This window comes from Selaginella moellendorffii, unplaced genomic scaffold, assembly GCF_000143415.4.
Source record: "Selaginella moellendorffii unplaced genomic scaffold, v1.0 SELMOscaffold_100, whole genome shotgun sequence".
Classification (NCBI taxonomy): Eukaryota; Viridiplantae; Streptophyta; class Lycopodiopsida; order Selaginellales; family Selaginellaceae; genus Selaginella; species Selaginella moellendorffii.
This window is the reverse complement of record NW_003314361.1, coordinates 306,737-320,477: the sequence shown is the minus strand read 5'-3', so window position 1 is coordinate 320,477 and position 13,741 is coordinate 306,737. Positions and strand designations below refer to the sequence as shown.

General features: G+C 44.0%; 3 protein-coding genes and 1 non-coding gene across 4 annotated transcripts; 2 read left to right on the top strand and 2 right to left on the bottom strand.

Annotated features, from left to right (window-relative positions):
• Positions 1-123: 123 nt before the first annotated feature.
• TRNAE-CUC lies at positions 124-196 on the bottom strand. Its single transcript has one exon. It is a non-coding gene; the product is annotated as a tRNA-Glu (tRNA).
• A 760-nt stretch (positions 197-956) lies between these two features.
• Positions 957-2,778, top strand: LOC9638077 (acetylornithine aminotransferase, mitochondrial). Its single transcript, XM_002989708.2, has 3 exons — positions 957-1,450; positions 1,512-1,979; positions 2,036-2,778. Exons 1-3 carry the CDS (start codon positions 998-1,000, stop codon positions 2,558-2,560), a joined length of 1,446 nt encoding a protein of 481 aa, XP_002989754.1. The 5' UTR covers positions 957-997; the 3' UTR covers positions 2,561-2,778.
• Positions 2,779-2,798: 20 nt separating this feature from the next.
• LOC112342134 lies at positions 2,799-3,482 on the top strand. Its single transcript, XM_024663460.1, has 2 exons — positions 2,799-2,861; positions 3,118-3,482. The coding sequence occupies exons 1-2, from the start codon at positions 2,802-2,804 to the stop codon at positions 3,427-3,429; spliced, it is 372 nt and encodes a 123-aa protein (XP_024519228.1). The 5' UTR covers positions 2,799-2,801; the 3' UTR covers positions 3,430-3,482.
• Positions 3,483-5,673: 2,191 nt separating this feature from the next.
• Positions 5,674-6,437, bottom strand: LOC9638076 (cyanovirin-N homolog). Its single transcript, XM_024663462.1, has 2 exons — positions 6,376-6,437; positions 5,674-6,086 (listed from the first exon to the last, which is right to left on the bottom strand). The coding sequence occupies exons 1-2, from the start codon at positions 6,433-6,435 to the stop codon at positions 5,784-5,786; spliced, it is 363 nt and encodes a 120-aa protein (XP_024519230.1). The 5' UTR covers positions 6,436-6,437; the 3' UTR covers positions 5,674-5,783.
• Between the last annotated feature and the right edge of the window lie 7,304 nt (positions 6,438-13,741).

Sequence of the window (13,741 nt, the reverse complement as noted above, 5' to 3'; positions counted from 1 at the left end):
CCACGAGAACTGATATCTTCACAGCAATGGAGGGAGGATCTTAGCGATGGAACCCCAGAACGTACAAATCAAAAGTTTGTAAATAAAAAGTTCTGATTTTCTAAAATCAAAGTTCCAAGAATCTTCCGTTGCCGGGACTTGAACCCGGGTCTCTCGGGTGAGAGCCGAGTATCATGACCAACTAGACTACAACGGATTAGCTATCCTTTCATTGGAAAAGCATATTCACAGGGATATCGTTGTTAGGGTATTCCAACTCATTGTTTCTTCTTTTTTGATCGATTCACAGGACAAGCACGGCAAGAAGGTTTCCATGAGTAAATACAGAGACAAAGTTCTTTTGATCGTCAATGTCGCCACAATGTCGTGCGTGTCTCCTCTTTGTTTTCTCCCTTCCATTTCCAATTTCTTATTTGATCCATGCATGGCGTCTTCTTCGAGCATGTACAAGGAGCTCAACTAGCTCCACGTAAAATACATGGACGAAGGTCCGTTTGATCTTGTGTGTCTTTGCTCCAAGCTATAGCTGCGAATGCAGTCGCGATTCCCCAGGGCTAGAGATTCTGGCATTCCCGTGCAACCAATTCGCCGGGCAAGAGACACGGTCTCGACTCGATTTGGGCCACACTTCCCACTCTTTGAAAGGGTACAAAAGGAATTTGATAGAAATCTCTCACTTCCATGGTGATGTTTGATCCACAGGTGGATGTAAATGGCCCAAGCACCGCAGTTCCTCAAGGAATTTCACGTTTGATCAATCGAACTGGTGGAATTTCTGGGAGATATGCTCCCCACATACCACAATACAAATTGGAGGTTAGCTTTCATTCTCGCTATTTTAGTGAAGATATCAAGAGCCTGCTCCGGAAGAAAAGAAAAAGATTGCGGGAAGAACCCTAAAAGTTTTTGTGCTTTTTTACTAGGGGGAAATGGCGCACAGTGGCAGTGGGGTTTATAGGGTTCTTCAATTCTTGGGGGCATCAGGGAGGCGCCAGGTATGGCATGCAGTCAGGGGGGCCTCAATGGCTGCTACATCGACTCTTTCTACCAGCAGCAGCAGCAGCAGCATCGGGGTGTGGCATTTTCGCGGGCGGGATTTGGAGCTCGCTGTAAGCTAGCCCCTAGATTGCCCAAGAAAGTGCTGGCGGTGGATGTGCGCCAAAATGCGGCCACGGAGCAGCAGCAGCAGCGAGTGCCGCTCGAGTGTAGCCAGGACGTGATCGATGCCGAGGCGAGGCTGTTCGTCCATACTTATGATGGAGTTCCAGTGGCGTTTGTGAGGGGGCATGGATGCAAGCTCTACGACATCGATGGGAAGGAGTACTTGGACATGGCGGCCGGGATCGCTGTGAATTCCCTGGGGCATGGCGATCCGCTGTGGGTGAAAGCCGTCTTGGAGCAGGCTACCACGCTCGCGCATGTCAGCAATGTTTATCACTCCTTGCCTCAGGTATGAAATCTCTTCTCGATGTGTTTGCATGGAAAACTTCTTCTGTTCATGGTGGTTCCAGGTGAGACTCGCAGAGAGATTGGTCCAATCCTGCTTTGCAGATCGCGTCTTCTTCTCCAACTCTGGCACCGAGGCCAACGAGGCCGCAATCAAGTTTGCGAGAAAGTACCAGAGGGTGAAAGCCAAAGATATGAGTGACAAGCAGGCATCTCCTCCTCTGGTGGAAGAGCCCATCGCCACGGACTTCGTGGCCTTCTCCAATAGCTTCCACGGGAGAACTCTGGGAGCTCTGGCGCTGACGAGCAAGGACAAGTACCGGGCTCCGTTCGAGCCAATCATGCCCGGGGTCAAGTTTGTGGAGTTCGGCAACTTGGAAGCCGCCAAGAAGATCGTCCAGCAGCAGAGAACCGCGGCGGTGTTTGTAGAGCCTGTCCAGGGCGAAGGCGGTGTCTATCCAGCGATTGGCCATTTCCTCGAAGGCCTTCGAGCGCTGTGCTCCAGCACTGGAACCCTCCTAGTCTTTGACGAGGTAAGCTTCCACTCTCTCTTTTTGTTTCTTTCGTCAACTCCTCCAAAAACTTCCAGGTCCAGTGCGGTCTCGGCAGAACTGGAAAGCTATGGGCGCACGAAGCATACGGCATAGAGCCGGATATCATGACTCTGGCCAAGCCGCTTGCTGGGGGGTTGCCGATTGGAGCTGTCCTCGTGACTCAAGCAGTAGCGGACGCCATTGTTCCAGGCGATCACGGCAGCACTTTCGCCGGGAGTCCTCTGGTTTGCAGCGCGGCTCTGGCAGTTCTCGATTGTCTCCAAGAGCCCGGCTTTCTAGACAGCGTCGCAGGCAAAGGCAACCATTTGCGAGAGCTCCTGACGCGAAGGCTGGCACCGTTCGCGCACGTAAAGGAAGTCCGTGGTGCCGGGCTGCTGGTTGGGATTCAGCTGGACGTACCGGCGGCGCCGCTGGTGACGGCGGCTCGCAGCAAAGGGCTGATCGTTCTGACGGCGGGGGCCGGGGACGTGGTGAGGTTAGCGCCGCCGCTGGTCATCTCGGAGGCGGAGCTGGAGCAGTGCGTGGAAATCCTCGTGAGCTGCATTTCTTCTCTGGATTGATGAAGAGCCTTCGGAGAAAAACACAACTCGGCCACGGCTCTAGTTGGCCTCCCAAAATCCTTGACGAAGCGATCCGATACACGACACTCTTAGTCAAGAAGGGTTTAAGTTCCTCGTCTGGACTCCAACGATCCTTGATTTTGTTCTAATTCCAGCTTCTGGAATGTGGTACCACGTATAAAGTAGAAGCTCTCTCGCTTCTCCACACACACATCTTATCTACGCTCTACGCTCTTTGCAAATGGCTCCTCGTCTCCTCACATTTTTTATCTTGATGGTGGTGACTCTGGGAGTGATCGAAGTGAGTGGTCTCGATCCTTTTTCGCCGTGATAGAAAGTCGAGGCCTTGGAGATAAATCTCATGTTTTGATCTGAGATAGATATCTCACGCTCCATCTTCCATGCTAGCTAGATATCTCACTCAATATCTCGTTCTTCTTCCATGCTAGGGGCATGCTAGACAGATATCTCACTCAATATCTCGTTGTTCTTCCAGATATCTCACTCAATATCTATCAATATGCATCAAGATCTTACGTGAGCGTCTGTTTGTGCAGGCCCAGTGCGATTTCTGCATAACTTATGGCGGCAGCACCCTGATTGCAAACTGCGTGAACCAAGCCGGTGCCACGGTGCGCTCGCAGATTGATCTAAACACCTGCGTGGGCAACAACAACGGTCAGCTCGACTGCTCGAGCGGTTACTTCCAGTCGTGCGCGGTATCCAGTACTCGGGCACCACCGTCAGTGCGACGTGCACCAGCGTCTCCGGCCAGGGCATCTTCTCCACTCGCGACCTTAACAGTTGCGTCCGAAACAGCAATGGCAACCTCCAGTGTTGCTGAGAAATTCTCATATCTCATCAAATAAATGTGATGTAGGTTTAATCTAAGTTTTGGATCGGTGGCAATGAGCTTGGAATGATTTTTGCCAAAGAGCATGCGGAAACACTTTTCCACCTTATTTTTCGAATTTAGGTTTATTCAGTTAAGGTTTTGAAAGTTTAAAAACAAAATAAAATCTTATAATTTATATATATTCTGATACAAATTTCAAGAAGTTCTGTTGTGGAAGAAAAAAAACCATTGCTTTTGATTTATTTTCTTACCTTTAAAATATTATCTAGTGTGTTATTAGCAATTCATGTAAACTTTTCATCAATCTCTATCTTGTTTATTAGGTAGAAGTGATGAATCACATTAATGTTGAGGTATTAGTGATAAAATTTCACAAAAGCTTGTATAATTACTATAACTCAAAATTTTATATGGAAAATCAGCCAACAAGCCATCCTTGTGGCCAAAACTATAACACCTTAAGCAATTGCAGTAATGTGTAAGCCACCTACTAGGCAAGAAAGTGTGTGGTTCATATCACGACTTTTGCTGCTATGGAGAGTTTGGATTTGTAATGTAATTTTGTTTTACAATGTATTAAGCATAGAATAAATATTAACACAATAAATATAAATTTTAATAAATATTAAATATAATCAAATATTGATTCTTGATAATCCAATCAATATATTCTGTTGGTTCAAATGGAGTCTTGCCAACAAGATGTAGCAGTTGAAGGAAATCATTCTTCAACAATAGTCACACTATGAAAAGATAAGTGGAGATGAAATCCCCTTCATTGGCCTGTCTTCACAATTACAAGAACTTGCTAATGTCAAGTTTTGGAATTAATATTTAACAAGTGTTTTTCTGTGTGGTTTAATAGAGTCTTCAAAGTAGATAATTTGCTATTAGCTATTTTCCTAAGCTTACAATATGTAATTTGACCAAGAATACTTAACCACCAGATTTTTCAAGTAAAAGTGTTTTAACAACTTTAACAGATTTTTAATTATGAGTTGTCTTCTTTTTCATTTTTAATGATAGATCAATAAAAAACATAGGTTATATATGTTTTATACAAAAATTGGTATTAGCATATTTTATATTCAATATATATCAAATATTTATATTTTTGTATTGATTATATATATACCTTTGAGTGAATTTTTAAAGAAACTATATACGATATTGCGATACTATATATAAACTTCTGAAAAAATCTAAATATGTGCATACTATATACATTATAAAAAAAATGTAAACTAATATTAAATTTTAATAATATATCATTCAAGATATCTCAATAATAATAGAAAATATAGATTACAATTATGATTACAAAGAATCAAAAGGATTAAAAGTACCATATATTAGTATATTGAACAGAGAAAAACATACTTTTATTTATATATAAAAAATATGAAAAAATTATGCAAAAATTTACAAAATTTATAAATGTGAATTCTAGAAATATATAATTAATTTAAATGTGTTTGATGTGAGTGACAATGGCCATTATAGCCAGCAAGAACATAACAAGAGCAAACCAAGAAGCATTTAAAAAGATATTAATACTTATGCTGGTGATGGATGATGTCGTTGGAGGTGAAAGCCAAACAACATCAGTTCCCAAGTTATAGTCAAAGGGTAATGCAACATTAAAGTTATAATCGACGACAGGCCTCGGTTGCTTGGTTCTTGATGAAGGAGGTGTCACTCAACCTTCATTCTAAGGAAGCATAATGCTGGTATAAGGTCACAATAGCTTAAGGAACAGGGCCATATAAGTGGATGCTCCAATAGCTGGTGAGGTATGTATTACTGCTTGTAGACAATATCAACTGACCATGCAAAGACCATTCTTTCTGGGAAAGATTCTTTTATATAAGTTTAATGACAATGAGCGATAGATTTTTGTTATTTTCATTCATTTCTACACTTTCATTCAAAGAGTTCATGAGATTTTTCCCAGAAATAATGGACCTAAACTATGGAGGATGGCAGACAAGGACAATTAAGTGTTTCCTATGATCGCAAACGGCAAGCCCTGGTCATTGGTCAGTGAGAAACACGTTTTTGATCATAGCCGCGAAGGGAAACACATAATTGTCCCCGTCAAGGGGAAAGATCGCAAAATTCTATAGCTAATTGCTGTAAACTTATATGAAAGCCACACTAATTCTCATTTATTTCATTTGGGATGATCTACTGATTTCATACATCCATAGCTCATTGCCATGATACAAAAAAAACTACTACTTCTCATTACTCTTGACAAAAATCATAGAACAGTTAAAGAGATCATCACCGCATTTTATTTCATGAGGCCTAAATTGTTACTACACAACCAGCCTCTAATCACCGCATACATGAGATATGCGATTCTCAGCAACACTGGAGGTTGCCATTGCTGTTTCGGACGCAACTGTTGAGGTCGCGCGAAGAGAAGATGGGCTGGTTGGAGACGCTGGGGCACGTCGCACTGACGGTGGTGCCCGAGTACTGGATACCGGCGCACGACTGGAAGTAGCCGCTCGAGCAGTCGAGCTGCCCATTGTTGTTGCCCACGCAGGTGTTTAGATCAATCTGCGAGCGCACCGTGGCACCGGCTTGGTTCACGCAGTTTGCAATCAGGGTGCTGCCGCCATAAGTTATGCCGCTGCAGGATCGGGAGAAATCGCACTGGGCCTGCACAACAAACAGACACTCACGTAAGAAAAGATTGGATCAAACTTGAAACATCTGGATCAAGATTGAGATAAACACGTGATCGAGATATCTTTCTATCAATCCAACCGTGAGATATTGCGAAATTGAGATCTAAACGTGAGATATATCTCGCATGGAAAGTGAGATGGAATATATCTAGCATGGAATAAACATTGAGATGTCTATCTAAAATGGAAGATTGTAGATCAAAACGTGAGATATCTATCTATCAGAGCTATTGTGGCGAACAAGGATCGAGAGCACTCACTTCAATCACTCCCAGAGTCACCACCACCAAGATCAAAAGTGTGAGGAGACGAGGAGCCATTTGCGGAGGCGGAGAGCGTAGAGAATATGTGTAATGTGAAGAAGCGAGAGCTTCTACTTTATACGCGGGACCTCCAACTCGGCCACGGCTCTCGTGGGCCCAAATTTCCTTGACGAAGCGATCATCCACTACACAAAATTCATAGTCAAGAAGGGTTCCTCCGACTTGAGTTCGTGTTGTAGTGTTCCTCGACTCAGAGCTCACGGACTTCCCATGGATTGATCCTTCATTTCGCTCTAATCCCAGCTTCTGGAATGTGACAAACTTGTTTTTTCCAGCGAAGAAATGTAGCTCACCACGCACTGCTCCAGCTCCGCATCCGAGATGACCAGCGGCGGCGCTAGCCTCATTACGTCGAAGGTCCGCTCATCAGCCGCGTTCGTCCAGAGTGGCTGTCTCGAAGAAGCTATCGCGACGTTTTGGAGGATGCCCGCGCGAGATCTCGAGTCGTGGAACACGATGATCCGAATTCTCTGTGAAGCAGGAGATCTCGTCCAGGCTGATTGTCACCTGGAACTCCATGCTCGTCGCTTACTCGAGCTCCAACCAGATCGATCTCGCCGAAGCGGTGTTTTGCTCGATGCCAAAGCACGACACCGTCTCGTGGAACACCATGATCGCGGGATACTCGAGCAGCGACCGCATGGATCGAGCTCTGGCTTTGCTCGATCTCATCCACACCAGAGTTCTCGATCGTGGAACACCGTGCTCAATGAATACGTCACAAACGCCCATATCCGAGAGGCTGGAATACGCTTCGAGAGAATGCCGCACAAAGAAGTGGTTTCGTGGACAATAATGGTGGTGGGCTTCTCTCAAAGCGGCCAAGCTGGCCATGCAAAGAGAGTGTTTGATCAAAGCGTGGAGAGGGACGTGGTATCATGGGCAGCTATGGTGAGCGTATATGCCCAGAATGGGTATCTTGAGGAAGCCAGAGAGATGTTTATAAACATGACCAAGTGTAACGTTTCAATGGATTCTCCCTACCATGGAAGCGAGCACGTCGATAAAACCTGTAACTCTTTGCTCACAGCACTCGCCCACAACGGCCATGCAAAGCTCGCCATCACTTTCTTTCACGAGATGAACTTGGAAGGAGCAAAGCCGGACGAAGTCGCACCTATATTTATATTTATAAATATATTATTAATATAAATGAATGGATTTATAAATTTAAGATACTACACATGTTTATAATAGATGATAGAATATACTAAAATATCCAAGCATATCTAGGTATATTCAGGTACATTCACTCCTATATGCTTGGTTAGAAAATTATAAACTACAATACAATTTTATAGATTTAAAAAATGTAATAACAATTCTAAAAACAAAGCTAATCTAATCAAATATTAAGTTCAGAAGAGAAACAATCTCATTACTAAATCCATCACTTTGTTTGTTGTTTTGTACTTTTCCTCTTCTTTCTTGAACATTTCAGAGGGAAAATAAAAGACATGTGTAATAGTTATATAAGAATAATCATAAATTAGAAAAAAATGATTGTAATGAACATTTAATTACAGAGTCTTAGAAACCTTACTTTTATATGGTTAATTTAAATTAATATTAGTAAAGCATTTAAACTAGCTATGAAGACGAATGTATTCATATATAAGTATGAAAATGTTTGGTTATACTCTTGATTATCTAAAAGTAATCAGGTAATTACTACCATAAAATTCTTAAAATTGCAATCTAATAACTACAAGACTTATATTATAATACTTATATAATATTAAGTTATTAATCTTCTTACATTTGTAAAAGATAAATTTAAGTTAATAAAAAATATTTTTAAAATTTTCTATTTAATAATTTTTAAATACTTCTATTATCTTAACATACATAAGGTATTAAAAAATAATTATAAATAATATTTAGAAATAAAAATCTATTCTTAATAGTCACACCAACTTATACTTATGTTATCCTATTTAAATAGTTTGTAAATTTATAAGGTTTTATAAAATATGATACTTAAAATTGCTTTTGTGAGTGCTTGGAATATGGAAAGGGAATACAGAAATGTGCATATCAATTAGCCCAAAAACCTTAGTTTATATACATGAGTGAATGGTCCGGATTGAAACCAATCCGACGGCTACCAAAATCCCACTATGCTAATATTAATATACGGCATCGTAGCCATACACTTGGCCCTCACATCATCCCCCTCTCTCGGAATAATGGAAGACTATCAGGGTTCTCTTGTAGACAGGCCGGGACCTGGAGGAACGTTAGGAGGAGGCATTGGCGAATCTGTAGGTGGTATTAACTGCTCCTGATCCCTTTGTATACAGCGTTTCAACCGCTGCATATGCACAATCTTTGGAGGATCGGCTTGCTGGACGTTATGCCGAACCTTATAAACTTGTAGTCCAACTTGCCGTAACACCTGATATGGTCCTTTCCACTGTGCAAGGAGCCCCTTAGATAAACCATGTACCGTAAGATGGGGAAAATAGACTAACACCAAATCATCCATTTTGTACTTCGCAGGTGCACGATGATGGGAGTTGTACTGCCGTTGTTGTCCCACTTGTAGGCAGCCTAAGTGTTCGGCAGACTCCGCTCGGACAAGTGGAAGAATGCTCGTCAAATACTGATCCCATGACCTAGCATCTGCAGCTCGTGGCAATCGTGAAGGTAAACCTAATTTCGTTCGTAATATTAGATCATGACCATATAAGAGTTTATATGGTGAAGCACTAATAGAACTCTGCACCCCTGTGACATATGCATACCGAAGAGACGGCAAATAACCATCCCAATCCGAATGCTGAAAGTTCACATACTTTGCAATCATCCCCTTGAATGTCCGAATGAGCCGTTCCACCAGACCGTCTGATTGTGGATGATAAGCACTTGTGAAAGTGTGGCGTATCCCCAATCGAGAAGTCAAAACATGAAATGCCTCAGCCATAAATGCGGGACCATTATCCAAAAGAATCTACTCTGGACAAGAATGTTGGAACACCACTCGATTGAGGAGGAAGTATCCAACAGCAGTTGCAGAGGCGCTAGCAAAAGCACCAACTTCCAACCAACGAGTCAAGTAGTCAGAAGCAATAATAACATACTCATTACCAGCAGTTGACCGTGGAAAAGGTCCCATAAGATCAAACGCCACCAACTCAAACGGACGGGAAACTGCAATTGACTCCAATCGTCCTTCCGCAGCCCAAGGGGGAGTATTACGAGCTTGGCACCAAACACAGCTATGCACATACCGGATAATATCACGTCGCATCTCCGGCCAATAGAAAGACCTGTGCAACTTCTCGGTTACACGACGATGTCCCATATGCCCACCTAGAACAGGGGAATCATGGTAGGCATGGAGAAACCGCGGAATAAAGATAGAAGGCACCACCAGCTGTAAATGATCATCAAGATCCGTCCCCACAAAATAAAGAAGGCCGTCTTCAAGGTGATATTGAGAATGTAAATGTCGGAAAAGCAAGTCATTAGCAAGTGATGCAGGATTCTCAAACCCATCTCGAAGCCTTCGAATCCATGACTCAATCTTTTGAGCCTCATGAACCTCATCAAGAGAAGGTAGATCTTGCTCTGCACCTTGTGGACATTGAACGTCAAGTACAGCAACCGCCGACAATACAGAATCCTCGTCTAGAAAATCCACAGAGGCTGGAACAATAGGCTCATCAGAAACATGAGAAGAGAATGGAGAAGGAAGAGGAGCTCGAGATAGGGCATCAACATCAGCCATAGAACTCCCTGGGCGATAAACAACATCAAAATCATATATCTGAAGCTTTAAAGCCCATCGAGCAGTACGACCAACCAGGTTCTTCTGCTTCAATAATGAAGTAACAACAGCATGATCACCTTCAAGTAACATCCGAGAACCATGTAGATATGCATGAAGTTTCTCGGAACCCCAAACTGCTGCTAAACACTCCTTCTCTGTTGTGGAGTAGTTCATTTTTGCTGGTTGTAATGTATGGCTTATATACGCAATAGGATGGCACTGACTAGGCACACTTGAGCTCTCTTGCATCAACACACCTCCAAGACCAATGTCAGAAGCATCCACGCGCAAAATAAAAGGTCGAATGTAGTCAGGATATGCCAAAACCGGAGGAGTCGTCAATAGCTCTTTGAGATCCCCGAATGCTTGCTCACAATCCGGAGACTAGATGAAAGATGATTTTGATAACTTTAGCAATGCTCGCAACAGTCGAGTGCGATCAAAAAGATGATCCACAAAATGACCAAGATATTGCACCTTGCCCAAGAAGCGCTGCACATCATTCACACACTTCGGACTAAGGAACTTTAGAACAGCCACAAGTTTGTCAGAATCAACTTGCAAACCCTCACGAAAAATACGGTACCCAAGATAAGTTGTATCCTTGGACCCAAACACGCACTTTGACTGCTTCAGCTTTAAACCAACGTCGCGTAGCCGATCCAACACTTTACAAACATCATGAACATGCTCCTCCTACGTCCCCTCCGAGTGAATCAAGACATCATCAATGAAGTCAGTAGTCACCTCTGGCATATCACAAAGAACCTCGTCCATCATCCGCTGGAAAGTTGCTGGAGCATTGCTTAAACCAAACAGCATCACCAAGAACTCGTACAACCCAAATGATGTACGAAAAACAGTTTTAGGAATATCTTCTTCGGCCATCGGTACTTGCCAGTACCCAGAAGCAAGATCTAGCTTGGTGAACTAACGACTTCTTTTTGACGTTTGCACTTAAGATCTTGATCTCTTTGGGTGACCGACGACGAATAGGAACCTTGATTGGACGAGCATCCCCGGTTGGAATCAGATGACATGTGGCAATCTTGGCCCCAGACGATAGGTCAAATTCAAAGAGATCAGAATACTCCTTCATGAGCCGGTTAACAGCTGCAACACAAAGATCATCGAAGGGATTAAAAATGGGAAGAGCAAAACAAGATGGAAACATAGGAGGAAATAGTGGGGGAACAAAAGTAATGGAAGCAGAGGTAGAGGTAGAGGGACGAAGAGGTACGGAAGTGAGAGGAATGGATGAAATATAAGGAAGTATGAGACAAGGGGGAGAAGCCTCAAAATCACATTTGGCATGATTGTACTACAACCAATCTATACCAAAAATGAGGTCAAAAGCTTGACTCGGCACCACCCGCAACGACTGCAACTCAAGCTCGAGATTGCCCACACGCACAACCAGGTCCGCCTCATCTCATGCACATGCATGTGTACGGCTGTTGCCATAAAGAATGAAAACTGGATCTGCCGCACGACGCAAGTGTAGATGACAATGTGTGGCAATAGGTCTAGCAATAGAAGATAAACTCAAACCTGTATCAACCAACACGGAGAGAATAATAGGAAACCTCTTGTTATAAAAACGAGCTTGGAAAGTAAACACTGGATGAACCGGTGCCAAGTGAACCCCTTGATGATACTCTCGAAAGAAAGATGGAGGGGTCACTAATTTATTCGCGCAAGGTCCCTCCGTTACTCGCGTGACTCCTCGTTTCTCGGATGCACTTCAGTGTCCAAACCTTCCACCACAACAGCACCAACGGGACGTTGCTGACGCCAAGGTCTCCACCCAGGAAATGGAGGTCGCCAATCCGGAAAGCGCCGAGAACGCCGATAAGTATGACCCACTTCATCACACGCCCAGCAACGAACATCATGACCACGACCACGTCCTCGCCCTTGTCCTTGGACTCGAGTAGCAGTAGCATCAACCTCCATTGGAACAGGACCATCACTCATAGGAAGTGGAGTGGAAGGATGTGCAACGAGAAGTGGAAGAGGTGACGTCTCATAACGTTGTGCCAAACGAAGAGCATCATCAAGGGTGGCAAGAGCAAGTGCATGCACAAGGCCGAGATCCGCTCCGACATATTGGGCACCGCACGAAGCAAAAGACTTCGGAAACGAACGCCAAATTGCATCATTGACTCAGATGGCCCTTGGGGAAGACAATGCAATTGTTGGAAGGCATCACCACAATCGTCAGCATGTCCGAAGGTGCGTTTGAAGACGTCTGGAAGAACACTCCAATCCCCACGAGTGGCCGCACTCAATCCATTGTACCACTGCAACGCCGTCCCTTAAAGATAAGTGGGAAACTCACGCAAACGTTGAGCATCATCCCAAGAATGATATGTGGCAATCACCGTGAAGTGATCGAACCAATGGTACACATCATCCCCAAGATTCCCACGAAAGAACTCCGGCCAAATGCGAGGATTGGCACCAAGAGCAGGAGGAGTTGGACCACGTGCTGTGAATGCCGCCATCAATTGAGTTTGGTTGTTCAATTGCAAGCGCATAGCATCAAGCAATTGGACCAACTGCTGCTCGAGAGTCAAAGGAGGAGATTGCTGATCTGCCATGAAGACGGACGAAGAAAGAGCAAAAGAAGAGAAACGACAAAAAATGAGAAGGAAATGGGAGATCTAGACAATGCAAAAAGCTAGATCTAAACCAAAATCCTGAAAGGGAAGAACAAAAGAAAGGAAATGGAAAAAGCTAGATATAAACCAAAATCCCAAATTCAAGCACTCCTCAGGGACAATCAAAGGTGCCCCTCACCTCCATTAATGTGAGTGCTTGGAATATAGAAAGGGAATGCAGAAATGTGCATATCAATTAGCCCAAAAACCCTAGCTTATATACAGGAGCGAGTGGTCTTGATTGAAACCAATTGTAAGCGACTAAATTTTTCCATATTACCTTAGTCACTTAACCGCACTTCCGACCGCTTGGAGGAGTCTCATTCACAACCTCCATAAATCCCACTCAGGACTTGGGGCTTGCTAGCCTCGAGAATGACATCCATGCCATTCAACCTTTGCACTTGGTCCAAGTGCTCCACGTGTCCGGTCCCCTAACCGACACCCCAAGGCACCACCAACATACCAGCCCGTTACGCTAGGCCATGCCCAATCACCTTAGTCACATCAGTGGTCCAACACCACCTGCATTGCAATCCCGTCTCTCCAAGACTGGGCCATCCGTCCATGAGTGGTTATCCCAGATCCACTCCTTAGCATCCTTAGGGTGCCCGTAAACATGGGGAATAGCCTTCCCCAATATCTCCTTTTTGGTCCCCCACCAAGTCCCTTTCTATCCTTAGCCGTGTTTGCCAACACTACCACTAGATCAAGGCCTACAGGCCCAACCACTAAGTCCCACGGTCCTCGGGGACTTCCTCACCGCTCAACTGTGTCATTGGTCACTACACTAGAGGCCTACTCCTCTTCCTTTCCACAATCTGGGCCTTTGGGACAACATTTCGGAACACCGTGGCCTTACGCA

Excerpts from the sequence above, each read along its gene's own strand:
- LOC9638076 (XM_024663462.1), bottom strand. The coding sequence starts at position 6,435 with ATGGCTCCTCGTCTCCTCACACTTTTGATCTTGGTGGTGGTGACTCTG. Across the intron at positions 6,087-6,375 it reads TGACTCTGGGAGTGATTGAA|GCCCAGTGCGATTTCTCCCG; the intron begins GTGAGTGCTCTC and ends TTTGTTGTGCAG.
- LOC9638077 (XM_002989708.2), top strand. The coding sequence starts at position 998 with ATGGCATGCAGTCAGGGGGGCCTCAATGGCTGCTACATCGACTCTTTC. Across the intron at positions 1,451-1,511 it reads TTTATCACTCCTTGCCTCAG|GTGAGACTCGCAGAGAGATT; the intron begins GTATGAAATCTC and ends TGGTGGTTCCAG. Across the intron at positions 1,980-2,035 it reads CCCTCCTAGTCTTTGACGAG|GTCCAGTGCGGTCTCGGCAG; the intron begins GTAAGCTTCCAC and ends AAAAACTTCCAG.
- LOC112342134 (XM_024663460.1), top strand. The coding sequence starts at position 2,802 with ATGGCTCCTCGTCTCCTCACATTTTTTATCTTGATGGTGGTGACTCTG. Across the intron at positions 2,862-3,117 it reads TGACTCTGGGAGTGATCGAA|GCCCAGTGCGATTTCTGCAT; the intron begins GTGAGTGGTCTC and ends CTGTTTGTGCAG.